The 22,763-nt window shown below is 40.3% G+C and overlaps 1 protein-coding gene across 1 annotated transcript; it reads left to right on the forward strand.

The window, feature by feature from the left end:
- The first annotated feature begins 193 nt into the window (after nucleotides 1-193).
- Nucleotides 194-22,205, forward strand: irs1 (insulin receptor substrate 1). The gene is made up of 2 exons (XM_052576494.1): nucleotides 194-4,090; nucleotides 19,750-22,205. The coding sequence occupies exons 1-2, from the start codon at nucleotides 805-807 to the stop codon at nucleotides 19,752-19,754; spliced, it is 3,291 nt and encodes a 1,096-aa protein (XP_052432454.1). The 5' UTR covers nucleotides 194-804; the 3' UTR covers nucleotides 19,755-22,205.
- The last annotated feature ends 558 nt before the right edge of the window (nucleotides 22,206-22,763 follow it).

Consider the following 22,763-nt stretch of genomic DNA (forward strand, 5'->3'; position numbering starts at 1 on the left):
AAATGAATCCTTTCAGTGAACTAATTCAAAAGAATCGAGTCACTGGGGAGAATCAAATATCCCACCATTATGTTTGAATCACACGTCTCTCACAGCTATGATGATTGACATTAGATCCCTCCAATCAAACGAGGACCGTTCCAAAAGAGGCGGGATTCTTAGTTGTATCGCAACAAGCTAGGCTGCAACCCCCAGTCTCAACTCCTCCATACAAATATACACGAGCGGTTCCTTGTTTTGGTCTGTTACGGAATCGCAAAAAAAGAAAACTCAGCGAGTTTTGGAGGAACTTATGCAGCGGTTCAAACGGACTTGGTACGTTTCCGTTGTAAATAACGGTCAGATGCACACTTTGCGTCGGTGCTTTGTGTAATTGCACTTTTGGGGTTTTTGCAGACAACGCTTTGATCTCTCGGGTAAATGGGGTCGTGCGCTGCTGACTGCGCTTGTTTTGATAATGCATTCGGATCTCCGGACTGAAAAGGACACTGTTTTGTAATTTTTGCTGTTTTGTTTTTAAACTTGGTGCTCCCCGGTACTTGCAATATTTTTGAGGATGTCCGATGGATTATTTAAACTTAGTTTTAACAATGTAATGCTGCTGAAAAAAATACCTAGTGTACTACGGTATCGATGAACTGTTATAATTGAAGCTCTTCTCGGAGTGCACAATTGTGACCTGTTTAAAGTGCTATTTTTCTAAATGGAACTATTTTTATCTCCGCGCTCACATTTGGCGAAGATTACATGCATACGGCTTTGACTTTAGATCCTGCAGTTTTTCTATAATTAATTTTTTATACCATGGCAAGCCCCACCACGGAGCAAGGATGTTTTTCAGACGTGAAGAAGGTGGGTTATTTAAGGAAACCCAAAAGCATGCACAAAAGGTTTTTTGTACTGAGGGCGGCGAGCGCCTCCGGACCGTCCCGACTGGAGTACTATGAAAACGAGAAGAAGTGGAGACATAAATCTGGAGCACCGAAAAGGTCCATTCCGCTGGAGAGCTGCTTTAACATCAATAAAAGAGCGGATTCTAAAAACAAACATCTCGTCGCGCTTTATACCAAGGATGAGTACTTCGCCATCGCTGCTGACAGCGAGGTAGAGCAGGAGTCGTGGTATCAAACCTTGGTTGATCTTCATAACAGAGGTAAGGTCCACGAAACTGCCGCGGCCCGCGGAGTTGGCGAGGATAATTACGGCGAAGCCACGCCGGGACCTGCCTTCAAAGAGGTTTGGCAGGTTATTTTGAAACCAAAGGGTCTGGGTCACACAAAGAACTTGATTGGTGTTTACAGATTATGCCTCACCAATAAGACTATCAGTTTTGTGAAACTCAATTCTGATGCGGCTGCTGTGGTCCTGCAGTTAATGAACATTAGAAGATGTGGTCACTCTGAAAATTTCTTTTTCATTGAAGTCGGGAGATCTGCTGTGACGGGGCCTGGGGAGTTTTGGATGCAAGTGGATGACTCCGTTGTGGCTCAGAACATGCATGAAACTCTACTAGAAGCCATGAAAGCCATGAGTGAGGAGTTCAGACCCCGCAGCAAAAGTCAGTCATCTTCCAATTGCTCAAACCCCATCTCAGTGCCTGTCAGGAGGCATCATAACAACAATCCTCCCCCAAGTCAAGTTGGCTTGGGCAGGCGCTCTCGGGCAGAGAGTGTGACAACCACTTCTCCAGTTAGACCTGGCAAACACAGCCATTCGTTCAGAGTGAGAGCGTCCAGTGATGGGGAGGGCACCATGTCCAGGCCGGCTTCAGTGGATGGGAGTCCAAGCAGTCCGAGCACAGCCCGACCTCAATCACAGCGACACAGGGGTGGATCCTCCAGACTTCACCCTCCACTCAATCACAGCAGATCAATCCCCACGCCCACCTCACGTTGCTCCCCCTCAGCCATCAGCCCTGTCAGCTTGTCTTCCAGCAGCACCAGCGGACATGGATCCACATCTGACTGCCTCTTTCCACGGCGCTCTAGTGCCTCCATATCTGGATCGCCCAGTGATGGCGGATTCATCTCCTCGGATGAATATGGATCCAGCCCATGTGACTTTCGAAGCTCCTTCCGTAGTGTGACTCCAGACTCGCTTGGTCACACGCCACCTGCAAGAGAGGAGGAGATAAACAATTACATCTGCATGGCCAAGCCTGGTTCACTTCCTGGTTCCGGGAGCCAATCGCGTAGCCAATCTAGGGGAACGCCATCAAGACTGGATGAGCCCGAGCTGGAGAAATGTTTCCGGAAGAGAACACATTCTTCTGGTGCGTCACCGCCAACGCCGTGCCATCAAAAAACTCCCTCACAATCGTCTGCTACTTCGCTGGAGGAATATACTGTAATGATGCCCACATACCCAAGAAGCCGCTCTGCATCGTCATCATCGTCATCATACAGGCACTCCTTCATGCCAACACATTCATACCCAGAGGAAAGTATAGACACTTCACAAGCTAAAGACCACAGTAGACCAGATCACAAAGATGACGGCTACATGCCCATGCTGCCAGGAGTTGCGCCTGCGACCCCAACAGCGAAGAGCGGTGACTACATGCCCATGAGTCCAAAAAGTGTGTCTGCACCACAGCAAATTATCAACCCCCGGCAACACTCGCATGTTGACTCTAATGGTTACATGATGATGTCACCAAGTGGCAGCTGCTCTCCAGATGGCACAACAAACTATGGCAAGATCTGGACTAATGGCGTCAACCCTAAGCTCTCCGTAGAGAGCATGGAAGGTAAAGTGTCATCTTGTGGAGATTACATAAACATGTCCCCGGCTAGTTGTTCAACGACCAGCACACCTCCAGACTGTTTTTTCAACCCTGTAGAAGATCATCCCAAGCCAATGTACGCTTACTTCTCTTTGCCCCGCTCCTTCAAACATGCCAACAGAAAGCAGGATCAGAGCCCTCTTCGGATATCACTGGGCTCAAGTCGATTGGCGTATGCCGACTCTTCCTCGTCTTCAGCGAGCAGCGACAGCTTGGGTGGTCAAGGCAACTCGCAGCAGTCTGCTGTCAAACCCAAAAGGACAGAGAGCAACGGGAGGCTGACACGTCCGACACGGCTGTCACTGGACGCTAGCAAAGCAAGTACTCTTCCACGAACACGTGAGAGTCCCTTCCCCACAGAGCCCAAAAGTCCTGGCGAGTATGTCAACATTGAATTCAACAGCAAGGCGTTTTCGGCGAGCTTGGCGTCACTGGAAGTGGATGCTGAGGCCCAATCAGATCTTTCATCATCGGAGTACATGAACATGCAGTTGGGGTCGAGGCAAGCTGGGCGTTTGTGCCCAGAAATGCAGATTTCCACTTCCTGTTCGGACTATGCCATAATCACTCCATCAAACTCTGTATCCTCCCCTCCACTGCCCTGTGAGAGCATATGTAGCCGTGACTACATCAGTATGCAGTTAGCATCCTGCACTAGCTTTCCAGATCCTCGAATGATGCTGATGACCGAGGCCTTGCCGGATGCAGATGATGCCCCTCCTTGTTCTGTATCACCCAATCATGATGTGACAACATTAAGTGGTGTTCCAGGAAGACCAGTTCTGATCGGACCCTTGTCAGGTCTAAGTGCATTCACACGAGTAAACTCCACTTCTGGGCGGAACCAAGGGGCTAAAGTAATCCGGGCTGACCCACAGGGTCGACGGCGACACAGTTCAGAAACTTTTGCTTCAACTGCAACCAGAGGGACAGTTGACACTTCGGCCACCTGTCAATCAGGGGATGTGAAGCGCCACAGCTCCGCCTCTTTCGAGAATGTGTGGTTAAGACCCGGTGAGGCCTCTGCTGCTTCTGCCGGTCCACCTGCATCTACAGTAACCAATGGACGAAGGGAAAACACTTCAGGCCCAATTCCCACACTAAAAAACCATGACCAGAACGGCCTGAATTACATCGATCTGGATCTGGTGCAGAATGGAGAGCAGCATGTTCCAGACTGGAATGCGTTCCAATCTCGGCCAGTGGAGCTGGGAGCTGTCGAAGGCATAGAAGAGCTCAGTGCCTACGCCAGTATAAACTTCCCCAAATCAGATGAGACCAGAGGGAATCTCACAAGCAGAGAAGGTAAGAACAAGTGTTTGTTTAAGAATGGTTATCAAAAAGAGCACCTTAGAATGCTGTGTTCTTGATAACTGGCATGTTTGAGCTATACATTTCTTAGTGTCTTTGTGTTATCATGCCTGTCTAGAATATTTAATAGGTAATGTGCATATCATGTTATTTATAAAATCAGCCCCCATTTATCTGTGTAGTTTGAGTCTTTGCTGGAAAATCCCGTTCTGAAATCTTAGGAGAGAGCTAAGGGGGTTTAGAATCCCTCCCACTGATGACTGGGCCTCTTCAGGCTGATAAATGGACATATTTGTGAATGGAGGCAGAAAGGGTTAGCATGTCTACACTTGTTCCCGATGCGACAAAAGGAAAAAACAGCACATATATGCATTTGTGAGTCACTAAGCAGCTTATAGGATGTCTTTTTCCTGAATGGAAGTTTACTTAGTGTGTGAGTCAACTCTTCAGAGTTGTCTTTGATATTAATCAAGCGCTGTGAGAAGTCTACAAAGCTGCCACTACTGTGCATTCTCCACTTCGCCCAAGGGTTTGTGTGTCATGCCTGGCTGACTCTGTATCATCGTTGTTTTAGTTTATTTACTTGCCCTTCAGCGAGTGAAGGGTTTTCCACCCTCTTGGCCTTCCTTTATTTTTCCCCTATGTGAAATGTTTTTTTGTGTGTATCATAAAGATTGCATATGAAGTCTTAGCAGAGCGGACACTAAAGTGCAAATTTATTTATAGACAATTGTTTAATGATTTTTTTGTTTTAGCCTTTAATGGTTTTATGTTTTCCACAAAAAGAATTGAGGATATTGTTAGGGATGGATGTTCTCTCAAAAAAGAAAATTGTGTAATATCCGAACCTGTATGATTTTTTTTTTTTCTTCTCCTGTAGAAGACAAAAGGTATTTTGAAGAATGTTTAAACAGTTTTTGTTCATACTCTTTCAATGGGGTCTAATAACACTGAGAATCTTTAAGAATGTCTTCTTTGTGTTGTGCGGAAGATAGAAATTCATACAGGTTTGGATCAACATGAGGATAAGTAAGTGATGACAGAATTACCATTTCTTTCAGATTGTTTTTGCGCAACTGTTTAGTGAGTTCGCCCCAGTGTGTTCTAAGGAAGCAGTTTTTTTTGATGGGGTGAAAACCTGCACTCATATGCTTTCTTGACTTGGTTGCTGTGTGTGTGTGTGTGTGTGTGTGTGTGTCGAGTTTGGCTTGGCATATTTAGGAGGCTTAGAGCGAACACAGGGGCTTCAGTGTTGCGTAACCAATGTTTTTTAACTCTGGGAAGCCCTGTGTGTGTGTCTGTTTGTGTGTGAGTGTGTGCTCCTTAGTAAAACCCCCTGTGTTCCTTTGGAGACAAGAGCTGTGATGATGTGGACATCATCTGCAGGAAACAGAAACCTCCTCTTACTCTTAATGTGCTTACTTTCACCTGTACTTTAGCATTTTGTGACGTACTTCTTTGTGTGAGGGTTAATTTTGGTACATTTATTGCATGTGTTGTTTTTGCATTTTTGCCAGGATGTCTATCTAAAAGCTCCAGTACCTAATTTAATTTGCCGCCTCTGGCACATGTTCTGCCCATGGCATGCTCCTGTGTGGCTCCGCGCCTATGCCACCCATCTCTATGGTTACGCTGTTGCCGCAGCGCTTTTTTCCCCATGTCACAGTGGATTAAGGGGCCACAGACTGAGACGCCGGGGGCTTCAGAAAGCCGCATTACCATTGGGCAGTGGTGGGGCGGGGCGGGGTGACCGAGTTCTTCGGTGGGTTTGGTCAGAGTGAGACGATTAGAAGCCCTGCCCACCTCAGGCCACCATGATGGGGTCACCCTGCAGACTGGCTTCTTGTCCCCTTCTCCCTCTAGCTCCATTTCAACCACGTTTTCCTCTTTGTTGTCTTTCCCTCCCTTTTCTTGCATCCTTTAGGAGGTTTGAAGTGCCAAGTATTGTGCAGCATTGTGATCGGTTAGGGGCAGAGCTCTGGGATCAGATCAGAGGAATCATGGGTATTCATTTGAATTCAGGCTATTGTTTAATTATCATTGATTAATTTGAAGCTAAGGAATGGTTGATTTGTTCACTTGTACCTCAAAATCAGTAATCTATTCCATATTAATGGTAATTTAATGTTAATGTTTTTAAGTTGATAAAATTAGTACCATTCAAATGTTTAGGTTCTGTAAGATATGTAGGTTTCTTAAGCTCAACAAGGTTGCATTTAATTGATCAGTAGGAAAAATACAGTAAAACCAGTAATATTGTAAAATGTCTTTACAATGTCTTTACATCTGAGCATTTGTTATTCATGTTTGTAGTACAAATTATGCAGTTATGCATCACTTTTAAATCTTTCCAATACTGCAGTATAAGCAATATTAGCAAATAATTTTCTGTATTAATGCTAACTTGATAGATCATCAATTAAAATAACAACTTAATATGGAAATTCATCAAAATCTCTAGTTGATGCTTGAGCGAAGATGGATCAGGCAGGAAGCAGGTTCATAAAAAACGGCTATATTAGAGATCACACTGTCGAGGTCATCAGTAGTGGCATGAGGTTGGCAGGTCTGGTGCTCTGTTCTTTGATGAGATCCTTGGAATGTGTGTGAACAGGGAAATGAGAGGTGTGTGTGTGTGTGTGTGTGTGTAGCTCCAGGGTTGGAATGTAACAGCAGCATTTGTGCCTGTTTTACAGAGCCGCTTGTTAAAGTAGACACAGGCAGAGATATGGAGGGATGGAGAGGAAGTAAAGAGAGAGGTAGGAAGGGGCACACAGCAGGAGAAGGAGAGCGAAATAAGGAGGGTTTAAGAGATTAACTGATCAAGGCTGTGTATAAGGGGAACCAGAAATTCTCCAATCAGTGTTTCATGTAGAACGACCCTGGCATTTAAATCCATATAGCACATAGGATTTGTTTTTGCTTTTAAGGCAGCAAGTAAAATGTTTGCTTAATAGGCATAACCTATCCCTTTCAGCATTTAGAACATAGAGTAAATGCTCTCATGTGTGTTCATACAAATTGGGCTATTAGTACCCAAGGTCAAATATTAGCAGATGCTCAGAGCACACATGCCAGCAGAAATGACAAATATTTAAGTGATGTGAAATGCATGGATTCCTCTGTTCTTATCTGTAATATTTAAAGTGTTCTATTCTAATTCTGTCTAGTTTAGTCTGTCTAGCTCTGTTTAGTTTCATACTGTTTTTGTCTTTAGATTTAATAGTTCTGTATTTGATAATTTGGGTTGTGCGATGTCTTCAAATTTGCGGACAATGGCTAGTGTAAAACATCGCGATGGAAGATGACATCGACGGGGGCGAGCTGGGGGGGTGGAGTTTGTAATGGCAGCGGCAGGGGAATTAGGGGAGGTTTACCCGAAGCATAGATCCGCATAAGGGTTATCAACTAATGATTCCTAACACCGTGTCTACCTATAGAGTAGTACTGCATCCTTCATAACTCCAAAAAGTCTTTATTTTTATTATATTTATAAGAGAAAGATTTTTCCCGGAAAAACACGAGTGCCTAGAGGCGTGACGTGTGGGCGGAGCTAAAGAATCACGAGCGCCAGTAGGCTTTTGAGTTGAGAGCATGGGGAAGCTGTGACACAGATCCAGAGGCTGAAATTTAACAAGAGCAGCATCAGCACAGGCGGTATGCTATGTGGTATGTACTGAAACTGTATATATTTGCTTAGCGGTTTTGGAAAATAACTAAGTTCCACTTTATGTAGTTTTTTTTTTTTTTTTTTTTTTTTTTTTTTTAACTGTACATGTGGAAAGTGCAGTTTGATGGCAACATCGCATGTTGTTTACTTGATGTGCTTACACACTGATAGCTAAGTTAACAACACAGAGATATTTGAAGCAGTTTTACTCACCGCCTGCGGTTTCAACACACAATCGTGACCCTTTTCCGTTGGGACTGCATTATCCTTAAGAAATAAACGATGTGCAATCCGAAATGCAGGGAACAAACAAAAACACTTGCACAACTCCGTTGATGCTCTGTAAAAATAAACTCCATCCACTGGTCCCTTAATGCTGTTTCTCTTTTGGTAATCTGTGCAGGGTTGTCTTGCCCTGGCAACCAAAAACACACTTATTTTGTGACTTTTCGCGACGCTCTCGCTCTGATCAGGCTGTGCTCAGCCTCTCAGTGCTCTGCTATACTGGAGTGCGCGCTCTTCCGGCAGAAGAGCGTGCACTTAGGACCCATATAAGGAAATTCCGCTCCATCTAACGTCACACAGAGCCATACTCGAAAAAAACTTTCCGAAACTTGTGACAAACCGGAAGAGGTTTTTTTGGAACAAAAATACTCCTTCAAACGTACAACTTAATTTTTGAAACTTTGTCCATGTTTAGCATGGGAATCCAACTCTTTAATAGTGTAAAAAACTCAGTATGCATGAAATAGCATTTCACCCCCCCTTTAAGAATTAGTATTGACTGCCTTTAAATGGAAAAAGTTAGTTATCTAAATTCGATTTTTAAATTTTTTTTAAACATTTATGATGTTCCAAACATATGACATATATATTCTGATAAATGACTGCATAGAAACATTTGGAGTGCGAGTGTGTGCAGATTGTTGCACAAGAAAAGATCCAAATATGATTAAATTATGTTTACCGCAGACCTCATTTCACTCATGAAATGAAAAACCCATAGGAAAATCTCAAGGGAACCCATGGACAATTAGACTTCTGGTTTTTGACATCATGGCTGCAGCATTCTATATATATGAATGTCAGTTTTGAGAACTAGATATGATTGAATGAACTACTTTAAATGGCTTAAGTTTTCTTCACAAGGAGATATTGTTTGGTTTCATAAGGTTCGATATGCACTACATGTTTTATGGTTCTTGTATTGTGTATTTCTGCCCTTCTTGGAGCCTGACAGCATCCGTTTTCAAACTCCCATTAACTTTGAAAAGAGCTTAGCAGAAGGTTTGGCAGAGAAAGAAATGATAGGATTTTGATTTTAAGTGAATTATTCATTCCAATTGACGTAAGTGGAGAACAAAAAGTTTTTGGCTATTTCCAAAGGACTGATAAAAGTAACAAAATTTATCCGTTTCTATCTGGTGTTGTGAAGTCAAATATCCATGTTATTACTCATCTCGCTTATCTCATTAATGTTGAATATTATGTGGTTATTGTATCATTTCCACATCAGAGCTTTGCATTTAGCTTTATCCGCCAAATATAGAACCACATGAACTCCTTCGTCCCGTTTTGTTCTTCAAAGTCGTTCTAAGTTTGTCAGAAATTTCACACAGAGTACTCACACTGCTAATGTGCTGCTGACTATTTAGGGTGAGGGTCGGAACGGAAGGATGTGGTGAGCTTGGCCAGGTATCAGAGTGTTCATGCTCCCACCATGGGACTTGGCATCAAACGGGTGGACGTGAGCCATGGGTTTTTAGAAGGGAATGATCCGTGCCACTATTCCACCAATGCTTGACAAGCATTTGAACCGACTGTGCGGCCAGACGGATGGGTGAATGAAAGCAGAGTGTTTTGCATTTTCAAGCACTGGTAGGTGCCGGCCGCAAGCTGGAATGGTATGGTCTCTTGGACGGCACGTACATGGGTGTCTGTTTTTAGGAGATCACAATGTCTGGACTGACGAGGCGAAAGTGGAACCTCCTCTATCAATAGCTTTAATAGAGCAGGCTTTGTTCTTTGACAGCACTAGATGTGCTCGCTCCAACGATGCCACCAAGACATGTTAGGATGTCAAATGTTTCAATGCTTTAATACTAAAATTATTATTATTTATTCATACTTGTAAATGGTTGTTTATAGCATAATAGTTTTTGCAGTTGCATTGACTGCTGACATTATAGTATCATCATGACATCCATAGTATGTGTTTCCATGTGTCCTATATTTATGTTTAGTTCTGTTGAGCAAAAGTGCTGAGTCTATGTACGTTGGAACTGTCTTTTAGCCCATGTGTGTGTTTGAGAGAGAGAAACAGTACTGTTCTTCCACTCCGCCCAGCTCCGTTGGTCTGGACGAGTTCCTCATGGCCCAGTTGGATCCGTCAGCTTCATGTCCTCACTTCACCCCAACCACACACACTCGCTCTCCTCTTTTTATTTCTCTCTCTCTCTCTCTCTCTCTCTCTCTCTCTCTCTCTCTCTCTCTCTCTCTCTCTCTCTCTCTCTCTCTCTCTCTCTGGTCAGGGTTGGGGCAAGGCCAATGCAAGAACAGAGAGTTCATAAAGATATGACAGGAAAGACGTCAGTGTGTGTGCGAGCGAGAGCGCTTGTTTTAGGTGATGTGTGATATTTACGACTCCGAATTCTTCTTTACGACGTTATATTTGCTTTTAGAGGAGCGCGGTAAATCATTTCTCCTTTCAGTTCTCCCCACAACAACATAGTAGACGCCATCCAAATGAAGCTGTGGCAAACTCACTGACTGACATTTGTTTTTGTTTGTGTTTGCGTTTCTGGCGGTAAATATGACCTTGGCGCGAAGCCGGAAGACGTTCTGGGATGTGTTTCACAGAGAGGCTTACGTACTGCGTGAGTGCTTATAGGTCGCCTCTGTCAGTTTTGGATTTGTTGTGAAGTCTTTTTGTGTGTGTGTGTGAGCGCCCTTGTCGCTGAGGTCAGAGCGCAGTGGAAAGTTTCTCAAGTGAGTCCGCTCAGGCATGCCTGCGCCTCAAATGGGCTGCCTTTTATTTTCTTCTTCTCTCTTTTTTTTTTGCCATTTTTTTTTTTTGTGTAACACAGTTTTAGAGTTGTGTGTTCCAGCTCTTTGTTGTCAGTCGCCTTTTGTTTAAGGGCACATCACGTTTAAGTGTGTGAGTGAGTCAACAGGGACACTGAGTTTCTAATGAAAGGTCATGGATTGAGAGTTGATTCCTGTCAGGTGACGTTCTCTCATCTTGTCCTTTTCAATCCTTTCTCTCTCTCACCACATCTGTGTTCACCAAAAACACATTTTTCCCCTTTCCTTATCATTTGGCTATGCTGTAGTTCTTAGATATTTGTTTCATGTTATCATGTACCATGGTACTTCCAAAAAACATCCTTAAAGATACCATGGTATTTTTTTTTTGGTAATTAACACAATTGTTATATTACAGTCAATAATTTATATTAAAAAAATAATAAAAAAATCTAAAAGAATGCCTCTAGAGCCACATTTTGATAATCAGTAATAAATAACAAAACTGTAATATTGTGAAAAAATTCATTTTTCAATTTTAATTTTGTTTTTTTCTTGTGGTAAAGTCTAAAATCATTGTGTAAACATGTCCAAAAAAATGGTTGCAGTGGCAGCAGATACCATAGTCAAGTGATGGAAATTGAATTTTACATTGATATATAACTAAACTAATTTAACTATATATTTGCTGGATTCAAGTACCATGGTATTTATATGGTACTTAATGTGCAAACACTATGGTTTTTGGACATGATATCATGGTAATACAGCGGTATTCTGAATACCATGTCCAAAAAACTTTATTTTACCATAGTATTTTTGTGAAGGTCGTAAGTCATATCTTTCCTCCCCCTCTAAAAGACTTCTATCAAGACATGTAAACATGTTCAAAGTGTGACCAAACACAAGAGAGCCTTTGTGAGCCGTGTGAAGTGGGTCTCCATAAGCCTCCTCTGATAAGTTCTTTGAAGATCCGCCATTTCTCACGTCTGGGATAATGTGGGGAGTCAGAGACAGTGAACAGCAACAGCCACTTTCACCTTACATCTGTATCAAGCAAGGCCAGCGGTTGAGGCCATCTTGGGCAGAGGGAAAATCTGCTTCGAGTCTTGTAGTTTACTGCTCCTAGGATGAGTGCGGCAGCGAGGGGAGGAGAAACCGAGTGTGTGTCTCAACTTGCTGAAGTAGGCAAAACATCTGGTGTGTGTGTGTGTGGGAGATGGAAGTTTTTCCTTTGCTAAAGGGAATGGTATTTGGCACACACTGTCTCTTCCACATCACACACACACAGAGCTGATACAGCCGATTTGTTTTTCTCTGGCCCCCAAAACGGCTGCACCATTGTGTTCGCTTGTCACAAACACCAACATTTAATCCCCATTTTGTTTTGGGATCTTTTCAACCTTTGATTTATTCCTTGTTATGTCAGTTTTTGCTCCAGTAGACAACTGCATCTGAATTCCGCATAGGTGTGTTACTTCAGGGTGTGTTTTGGAAACCTCTGATGTGGTCTTGCATGTGGTTTCTCCCCCAGTGCTGAGAGAACGTGAAGTTCTCCGATCGTGAGGTAGTCTGGGAAGTTCCTAGTCATCGTCTTATGACTGTATGAGTGGAGGTTTGTCAGTGTGGTTTGATTGTGTTAAAGACATAGTTCAGCCAAAAATGAAAATTCTGTGATTTACTCAGCCCCACGTTGGTCTAAACCCATACAACTTTGGTTAAACTTCAAAACACAAATTAAGATATTTTAATGAAACCTGAGAGGTTTCTGTTCCTCCACTGAAAGTCCAGGTAACCAAAACTTAAAAAAAGTTTAAATGCGTCGTAAAATGAATCCATATGTTTTGAGCGCTTTAATCCAAATCTGGTAAAGAGATATGATTTCATTATATGATTCAATATTACACTAAGGCTTTTATTTACATTTACACAATGATTGACACATGGGCTGCATCCAAAATCGCATACTCTTTGAATGGATGCTTCTTTTGAATGTTGCTTTCACAATGAGCACGAAACGATTGATTGCCTTTTGCTAATTCAAGTCTTCATACAAGTCTTGGTTCATATTAGCTCATTAAATAACACAGTTGCAACGTTCGATTTTAATGAATGTTCAGAAGAATTATTCATTGACAGTTTAACTAATAAATTAACTAATAAATTAACTAATGTTAAGTAATGGAGCAATAATGTAACGTGTGAACGAACAGTGAAAAATCAAAACACTTTCAAACAATATCTTGGGCATGTAGTTCAGATTAAAATGGAAAAAAATGTTTGAAAATAAATAGCCTATTAAGTCTAAATATTTAAGTATATGGCGCTGTGATGAACAACACAGCAAATCCACAAATTTGAATGGCTATTCAAATCTATTTAAATACTTTTTTAGAAAGTTGAGCAGCTGCTTTATTTATGGGGTTTCCAGGGTAATGGTTGCATTTTCTGCAGTTTAGCGCCATGTGCTTTCATTCAGCACGTCTATCACGTGTTCCCCCCATGTGCTTCTAATGCGTGCTTGTTTACATCAGAACACACACACACGCGGGTCTTTCAAGGAGCATACAGCGGCGTTGTTCATTCTGACCAGTTAATGGGAAATTATTCTCAATGCATTCCAAATTCGGAATAATTTGTAGTATATTATTATTCACGGTATTTAAAAGTGCCCACGTTAACAATATCGTGCATATTCATTACCATGATGTATACCGGCCCGTCTAATGTACATTAATTAATAATGTTTATCACATCATTGAGTGCTTTTAATATCTTTCGATTGTGATCCATAGTTGATTCTGGGTGATTCATACGGTCAAAAAGAACCTGCATTAACTGAGCTATTTTTGGTAACTTTATTGCATTAACTTAAAAGCAGGTATAAGTTTACACAAGGGACATTTTCTTCACACATAAGTTGCATTCAGCCAAATTTTTCTGCCCCCTTTAGATTGACAGGATATAATTGGCACTGATCACCAGCTTTTTTAAAACACTTAGCCGATGACCAATAGTGAACATAATTTTAGAACTGAGCTTTTATTGACCAATACTGATTTTTGACTCATACAGTATATCAGTGAATCGTTGTTTATAACCTTTTCGGATATTTAACGTTGTGTTACCTGGACTTTATTTGGTTTCATTGAAATTACTTTATTTCACAGTTAATTAGGGCTGTCACTTTTGTGAAAAAATCATTTAAAATTTTTAAGACATAAGTGTTATTTGAATCGATTGTAAAATCGATTTTCCATGTCTAAAAAAAAGACGTTTCCTTTTTCAACGTCAAATAACGGACGAACGTAAAGAGAGTGCTGGAAACGCACAAGTCAGCAATATTTCTTATTTATTGGCATGCAGTTTCTGGCAGAATAACAAAAAGCAACAGGAGTGCATCATTCTCAAAAAAAATATATATGCAGTGGGGACGGCTGCCATAACAAACGAAAAACATCACTGCAGATTTCAACCCGGCTGCATTTATGATTTAGGCATTTCAAGATTATTTTAAATAATGATTCAATCCATTTCAAACAACTGTTCAAAAAAAAAAACTTTAAATGGACTTTAGAACAGGTGTTATTATTATTATTTTTTTAATTGAACTTAACCGACACTAATGCTAGGCGGCACTAGGCAGGCATGAAACACGCAAAAAGGCTAGGGCCATTACAAATTAATTGGACAGGAAAACAAGTCGATCAACATTTTCAGGGTCCAGAGCAAAGCGTTGTTTATTCACTTTATGTCCAGCTGTTGAGAAGATGCACTCAGACCGCACTGATGTCCCAGGGACACTCAGGTACAGCTGTGCAAGGTGGGGGTATTACTGCCAATTTTCCACCACAAAAGCCGGTCGCTCTCAGCTAGCAATGATCCTTTTCAGGACTCCTGTAACTAGATGCGCGAAAGAGGCGAATTCACGTCTACCGCGCCGCGAGACCTCAATACGCGCATAAACGCGCCTTTACATTGACTTATCATTTAAATTATTTGCGCCAGACGCTCTATTCACGTTTGGTGTGAACGCAGCATAAGAGGACGTTTTCGACGTCACTGGGTCTTATAGGCGCTTAAAATTGCTGGTATTTTCTGTCTAGCTTTCGCAACGCACACTGCACTTTCGGAATTCTTTATTTTCTTTTTCTGCTCGGTTGTGAGTTTTGTTACATCTATATATTTTAATTGTTTAATTATTTTAAAATGAATAGTGTACATATTTGGTTAAAATCGATTCCCTATTTTCATTTTCGAAACTTTTTTTGGTTGGTCCGATCGATTGTGCAATCGATTTTCGAACTAAGTGACAGCCCTACAGTTAATTGCTTTTATCGAATGATACTTAGTACCGATTATTGGCTGATATATCAGTTCATTCCTATTTATGTCCTTTTTGGATCTTTAATATTTTGGTTAACCAGACTTTCCCCAGGTTTCATTAAAAATACCTTAATTTAGAAAATTAACTAAAGTCTTATGAGTTTGTAATGACATGATGGTGAGTTTTATCATTGACAATTAGCATTTCTGGGAGAACTATACCTTTAAGTAAGCAATTCTCACTTAAGAAGTCTGGCATTGAATTCATCAAGAGCCTGGTGTGTGTGTGTGTGTTGGCATCAGCGCTAAATGTTCTCTCTCAGCGAATACGACCTGTGTACTGACGTCAGTCATGCCTAATCACAGCACTCACTGCGGCACACATCTGTAACCATATCCCTCGCAGTGAGTTGGGATGGATGTGTGTGGAAGTTTCAGCGGGCTAAAAATGGCCCTGCTCTCCCGGGTCCTGGCACAGTCTGCCTGTGTGTGTGTGTTTTCACAGGCTGAATGACGTTAGTTCATTGAGCTGATGGTAGATGAGCACCACCCCTCACTCGCGGCCTTATAAGGTTCTCTGCAGAGTAAAGCTCCAAATCCCACCTCTGCAGACGCTGTATGAGTGTGCAGATAACTTACTGTAGTGTGGGAGTGTGTGTGACGTTACAGTCCCCTGTAATGCTGGCTTCTATTACATTTGCTTATTTTAACACATGCATGTGATGCATGTAATATGTTTGAGGCATGGAAAAGGCACTCGTCCCAGCTTTGAGAAAGTCAAGCTGTTGATATTATTATCAGCGCTGTAAAGAGACCTGAATATTCCCACAGTCCCACAGGGTTCCCACAGTCCTGATCATGGAAAACCTTGAAGTGTAAGGGGTTGTTAAAGGTGTGAGATATCTGCGTCAATACCAACACCAAATGGAGTTTGTAGTATGTTTTAGTAGCCCCCATGGAGTTCATATAACATGAGCTACACCAATGGTGCTTTGGTGTGGGACTACCTGGTTGGAAACAATCGTAATTTTTGTAATTCGATTTTGTGACACTCATGGTTTTACCTCATCGAAAAGGTGTTTTCCAAGCCTAAAAAAACAGTAAAAACTAATGTTGTGAAATATTATTACTTAAATTGTATTCTTATTATGATTACATGTATTATAATGTATTAATAATACATTTAAGTCCAGTTTGGGAAACCCTGGTTTAATTTAGCATTTAATACATTTTATGATGTTGATTTTTTTTTATATATATATATATATATATATATATATATATATATATATATATATATATATATATATATATATATATATTTAAACAAATCTTTCTTTTTGCTTTTTTTTTTATAAAAAAAGAAATTTAATGGTAAATTTAAGACAAATAATATAAAAAGTAATCTAAAAAGTGAGTAGTGAGAAGAATACATTACCTCAAATGTGTAACCTAGATTATATTACCAACTAGTTTTCATCATGTAATCTGTAATCAGTAATGGACTACATTTTGAAATTAATCTACCCAGCTCTGGTATTATATTTTATATTATATGTAAATATACATTTTTAATTTGTTTTCAGTAAATTTATAATTGAATCCATCATTTTTGATCAAACATATTAGTCATGGTATTACTTTTGCATTACAGTTTATTCTGTGATTTCTGTATGTGTGAAATGTCTGGCAACTCAAGTGGAAATTGTCCATAGCAGTTTCTATAAAATAAAACATAAAAAAACTGATGGAGAGTAAATGATTTGCCTGGACAAATCATTGAACATAGGACTTCAACTGAACTGGGGTCTTTGTGCAATTTGTCAAAATGAATCTGTATTTGTCATGCAACATACACTGGAATCCTTTATGTTCTTTAGTCTTGTCTTTTTTGACATCAAGATGGTTGTGAGTTTGACATATCATGCCCACTGTAGTGCACTAATTCCAGGAACAGAATTTTAGTTTCTGAATTCTGGAAATGCTGAATATTACCAGTAGCTCCTCCCCTTCATTCCGGGATGCTGCGACTTCCGTGAGCGGCATTTTTGAGCTCCCTCTCTTCTTCTTTTTTTTTATTTTTTTTTTCCCACGCTACGTGTTTGCACAGTCCGGCAGCTTATAATTTCACCCTCTGCAATTTTCTCCATCTCTCTGGTTTTCTAAGTAAAGAGGAAAGATGCCCTAAAAATGGCCGCACTATAAAAGCGCTTGACGTCGGGGTTGCTGCGGAGATGAGAAGGGGCTTTCATGTTCTCAGTGCTGCGCTATTAGACCTGCGGCTCTCTGCTCCACTGCTGCACACAGCTGTATTTATAGCTGAGGTTTGTCTCAAGCCACTCCTTCTTCAGCTCTGAGCTCAGGCCTGGTCCTTCCCGTAGATTTAAACTGGGGCCTGATCGGAACTGTGGAGCTCCGTGCTGGGGCCTACTTGTCCTCAGCTCAGTCACAGGGCCTACTGTCATGCTTTCTGTGTGCAATTAAAGTAAGTAATGGAAAAGTATCACAGGTTTGGTTTCAGAGGTTAAGTGAGGAATTGAAGCTGTATTTGTTTTGAAAGTAAATAACAAATCAGGTCAGTCGTTCCGTGTTGTTATGGCTAGTTCTCTTTCATGTATGACATCATGAAAACTGAGTCCAAAGCAATGACAGCTTCAGGTAAAAGGTTTGGGAACAACATCAAACCAGTCTAAACAAATAAGCTCACTGTGATACAGGCGAGGTTGTGTATTCCAGGGCAGAGCTGGTGTCAGAATAATGTTAGCTGGATGGAAAGAGGGCAGCGCTTTGTACAGGAATACGCACACAGATACAAACACTGTGAACGTCACAGTTGACCTAATTTACTTTCTGGACTTCTGTGATAAATAAATAGATGAGGGAGTTGAGCATTCAAGGTGCAAATGTACCATCAAAGTATAGTCTTTTCAGCTTGTGAGGCTCTTAAAACCTCATTCTTTTCAGTTGGACCTTGAATGCATCTTTTGATTCAGTTCACACAAACCGAATGATTCTGTTAACAAATTAAACTGATTGGTTTTTGAAAACTGATTGGTAACATTACATTTTAATTTAGACGGAAATATCTGCGTTCTTTTTCAATTAATTAATGCCTGTCACCTTGTTTCCCACATCTTGACTGACAGCTCTCATGAGAAAAATCATGTGCAGAAGTGTTGTGTGCGCTGTGTGAACATGATACTGTAGGTCTAGACTAAATGTCAACATGCATTTACTCGTCTCTATTCCTCAAAATAAATAAAACCAGTGTTAAATAAGAAAATAACAGTTTTATTTAATCCCATTTTATTAACCAGTGCCTTTGCTGCTGAACTTCGGTGATCCAATTCAGCCATACTTAGCAAAAATGAAATGTTTTATTTTTAATATTACTAAATAGTATTGAATGTTCTTCTCCTGCATCATATTCTTCATGCAATTTGTTTGAGCTGTGCCTCTACAGACTTAACATTTCCTTCAGCCTGAGGTGTATTAATTTAACTTTTGTTGTGAAAGGGCTTTTCAATTTGTAAAAGAAGAACTTTTTTAATAAAAACAAACGAGCAATCCCAGCCCATATTTAAAAAGTAACTCAAAAGTAATGTAATCACTGTGTTTTTTAGGGAGTATGCATTATTGTAATTCATTACTTTTAAAAGTAACTTTCCCCAACACTGCTTATAAGGTGTTTTTATGTCTGTCTTGAACCCTGAAATTCCCAGTCCCTATTTTTTTTTAATTACACGGCAAATGAATCAATCTGTTGGTCAACGTGACAGACTTGCGATACCAATTTAAACGAGTGAAATCTCTTATGTACTACAGGTTTAAAACAACACAAGAATGAGTAAATATATTTTTTTTTTAATTCAAATATCCAGTTTCACATCACATATTAGAAATGCACGTCTTTTCATGTTGACTTTAAACCCTGTGTCTGAAGTCATGACCATTCACAAGCCCAGAATCGCTGCACATATGAGTGACGTCTTAATGCCGTCACCTCTTTGTTTTTTTCAGAACCGATGGTGAACAGGTGTGTGTGCGCACTAATGCTGACTGTCTACGTTCTGATCTTTTAATCACAGTCAGTGAGAGTGTTATATAATGAAAACAGCTCGTAGTTGTTTGTGTGCGTCTGAGTGGATTAGACGTGCGATTGAACAGGGCAGGAGTCTGGAGCGCCACTTTCGGATGAGGCTCACATACGCTTGTGAATGGATAAAGGGAGGCAAGCAGAAAGAGAGCAGATTGTCTCCATCAGGTCTTGCTCGCTCGCTCGCTCGCTCACTCTCTGTATTTGTGCCGAGCGATGATGTCATAAAGCTTTTGGCTCCTCTCAGGCTGTTCAAATCTGTGTTGAACGTTTCCAGGGAAACAGTGATGCTTGTTTATCAACCGTTGGCAAGGTCAGTTACTCCTCAGGCCGAAGGAGAGAACTTAGAAAGAGTTGTGTTTTCAAATAAACAAAGAAAGGGAGGATTTGTTTGTTTTAGTGTATGAGAGGGCGCTACAGACCAGCGCGTTCCTAAAAAGGCAGATTAACAGCGTGTTTCTACTCTAAATAGTGCTTTTAGGCTTTATTTTGTGTTTGATCATCTGACTAACGTTCGTTTCTCCTTTTTTCCACCAGAATGAAGAGTAGAAAGCTGCCGTTTCTTCAGCATCAAGACTCAAAATCTCTCCCCGTTCACCACAAGCCGGACCTCAGAAAACTGGACCTCAATAAACTCACTAACCTCATTTTCCAGAACCACATTATCACCCGGACGCTACCGAAACCATATGGACAAAACAGACCTCATAACATCACATATCCGGACCTCACAAATGCTGGATTCCACTAACCATAAATCTGTCACAACCGGACTTTCACTGTGCGCACCTCTTCTTCAGACATTACTGTCCAACTCGATACAAATCAATTTCTACCATCACATGTGGTAAAACAGCACCTTTCGAGCAAAAGGGCAATGGTACTGCAGTAGTAGTTGTAGTTTTTCAAGCAATGTTACATTAATAATATTTATGTAAATGATGGTACCTAACTAGTACCCAATGTACAACAATTCTGGTACGGGGATGCTTTACGAAGCAGCCATATTGTTTTGGGTTTGTACGACAGTCCCCAACAGTGTTGATTGTTCCCATTTCCTTCAGTACTGCCAGATATTTCCATTACATATGGGGTTACACGTTTTTATACAGATCTCAATTAGACTTTTTTATACACCCAGTACGAACAACCTCAAACACCCCGACCTCACCTCAGGGTTTTTGAAAGAGTTTACACACACACTGTGTTTCAGCACTGTGAGCCATGACTGACCTCATGCTGCCAAACACACACTGTGATGTCTGTCAAACCCGTGTTTCATTTCATACTTGGTCACATTACAGCCCGTGCAATTGTAATAATAAGCATGGATCTCACGGAGTTTATATTGGCCTCCAAACAGAACTACACCCCCAATTTTTTTTTTTTTTTTATGTATAATTTGCATATATCTCATATAGAGTATATATGGCTTCCAAACAGAACTATGAAATACTTTGGTACTATACTATTTTTATTTCTTTTTTTTATTATTTCCTTTTTTTTAATCACATTTTTTAAACCTTTTTTTATTTTGAATAATTTTTTTTTCAAAGCTATTTGCGCGAGTGTGCTTAGCGTGAATCAAATTTTACATTATTTCCTGAAGAACAATACAGTTGGGATTTTGTGAATGATGCGGGGTGTACATTTTGTATTATTATTATTATTAACGACACAAATTGAGGCCTTACAGTCCTGGTTGGGCTCAATAAAGAGCTTATTCAAGCAATCACATTCATGGGTGTGTAAATCCCATGACTGAACTAACGTTTTTGATCAGATTGTATCACCAGTAGTTGGTCAAACTGAACAAAAAATCTTGCACAAGAATGTGCCATAACCGTTTAGTATGATACGTCTAAACCTTGTTTGTAGTGCAAGTTGATTTTAAAAGTTATGTTTTTTTTTTTTTTTTTTTTTTTCACTTCAAGCATCCTGCTGTTAAACCTTGGAAGCCAGTCAAAGTTGCTCGCAACTTTTTTTAGGCTGTTTTAATTCATTACAGTTATATCTTTATTTCATATGGTTTCTTTTTTCTTATAATAACTCTTGCTGGGGCAATGGTAAGCTCACAGCAACAGGTTTAAAAAAAAAACTCAATGTCTCATGTTTGCTGCTGAAATGAAACAAACAATGAACAATCTGTAAATTATTGAATATATAGAAATGTTCTTGGTTCTCTTTTAAGAGTTAAAGTATTTAACATTTCATGGTTGGTGTTTCATTATAGTTTTTTTGCCTTCAGAATCTCGACACCTTTTTAAAATGTGTCCACTGTTCTTAAGTTCAATCTTTTTTTGTGGGGATTTTTTGCTTTTATAGTAAAATGTGTAATCCAACCTTTTTGAGAGAATGGTACGGTTCTATAGAGTTTCCATAATTTTGTAAAAGATGCTTATTAATGTAACATGCACATCAGGGACTTTTTCACTTTTCCCACCAACTCCGGATGGAATTGCTTTTGGAAACCTGTTACACTTGTGGTTCCCTGAGCTCTGATTGGCTGTGACAGTGGTGTCCCTGAAACCTGATAGGCTGTTCTAAAGGTTGCCTGTCATTCGATAGGTTACAGTTGTCGATTTAGCACCCTGCGGTTATGTTATGATACAGGGTGTGGGGCATCACTCTTCCCACCATTAAGTGGCCAAACCTTCGACATCTCAACCAAACTTGTTCTCCTTTGTAAATAATGTATTGTATAAATGAAAACCGATGATTGGTGGATACTGGACTGACCAGGGATGTTTGGTTTTATAGATGCTCAAAGCAAGCAAATGATTGGTCCTCTTGAATGAATGAATGAATTCAAACATGTAAACAATATGAGTGTATGTACAAATGAATGGACATGTAAACAAATATGTTTGTTTTCAATGAATGAAATGGCCAGCAGTAAAGAGGGCTGTGTAAACCCCCACACCCTATTTAGAAGAATGGTATCTTCTGGAACCTTGACGTGTAATAAAGTAGAAGCGCTTATCTTTTCTGAACTTCTTGTTTCCTGTGCTCTTTATGGCATGCAACATGAGAGGCTATATTGTAAACAGGGTATGTTGTTAAAGAGCAGTAACCCATTCCATCATGATCATATTCACAATATAGCATGGCTCAGAGTGCCTTATATTTAAAATAATTTCTTTCTAATGTAAGTGTGTGTGTGTGTGTGTGTATAGAGAGACAATACACATCTTGATGCATAGCCAACAATGATAGATTAAAAATACATATGAAGTTGCTATTGATGTGATTCCATACAGCTCAGCCCTATTTAAATTAAATTAAGTTAATGCATTAAGCAGACGCTTTTATCCAAAGCGACTTACAGTTCATTCAGGCTATCAATTTTTACCTAACATGTGTACCTGGGGAATCAAACCCACAACCTTGTGCTTGATAGCGCAATGCTCTACCAATTTAATTCAAATGCAATGGAAAAACGTATTACGCTATTTTTGCAATTTATACGTATGGTACAGATAATTCGTTTTTATTTATTTGCTTAAGACAGACAGCAAATCATAAATTAAGTGACTTCTGACTTCTTCCGT

Source organism: Carassius gibelio, chromosome B15 (assembly GCF_023724105.1).
Source record: "Carassius gibelio isolate Cgi1373 ecotype wild population from Czech Republic chromosome B15, carGib1.2-hapl.c, whole genome shotgun sequence".
In the NCBI taxonomy this organism is placed as follows: domain Eukaryota; kingdom Metazoa; phylum Chordata; class Actinopteri; order Cypriniformes; family Cyprinidae; genus Carassius; species Carassius gibelio.

What these genes read in the sequence shown, in the direction of transcription:
- irs1 (XM_052576494.1), top strand. Translation starts at nt 805, where the DNA reads ATGGCAAGCCCCACCACGGAGCAAGGATGTTTTTCAGACGTGAAGAAG.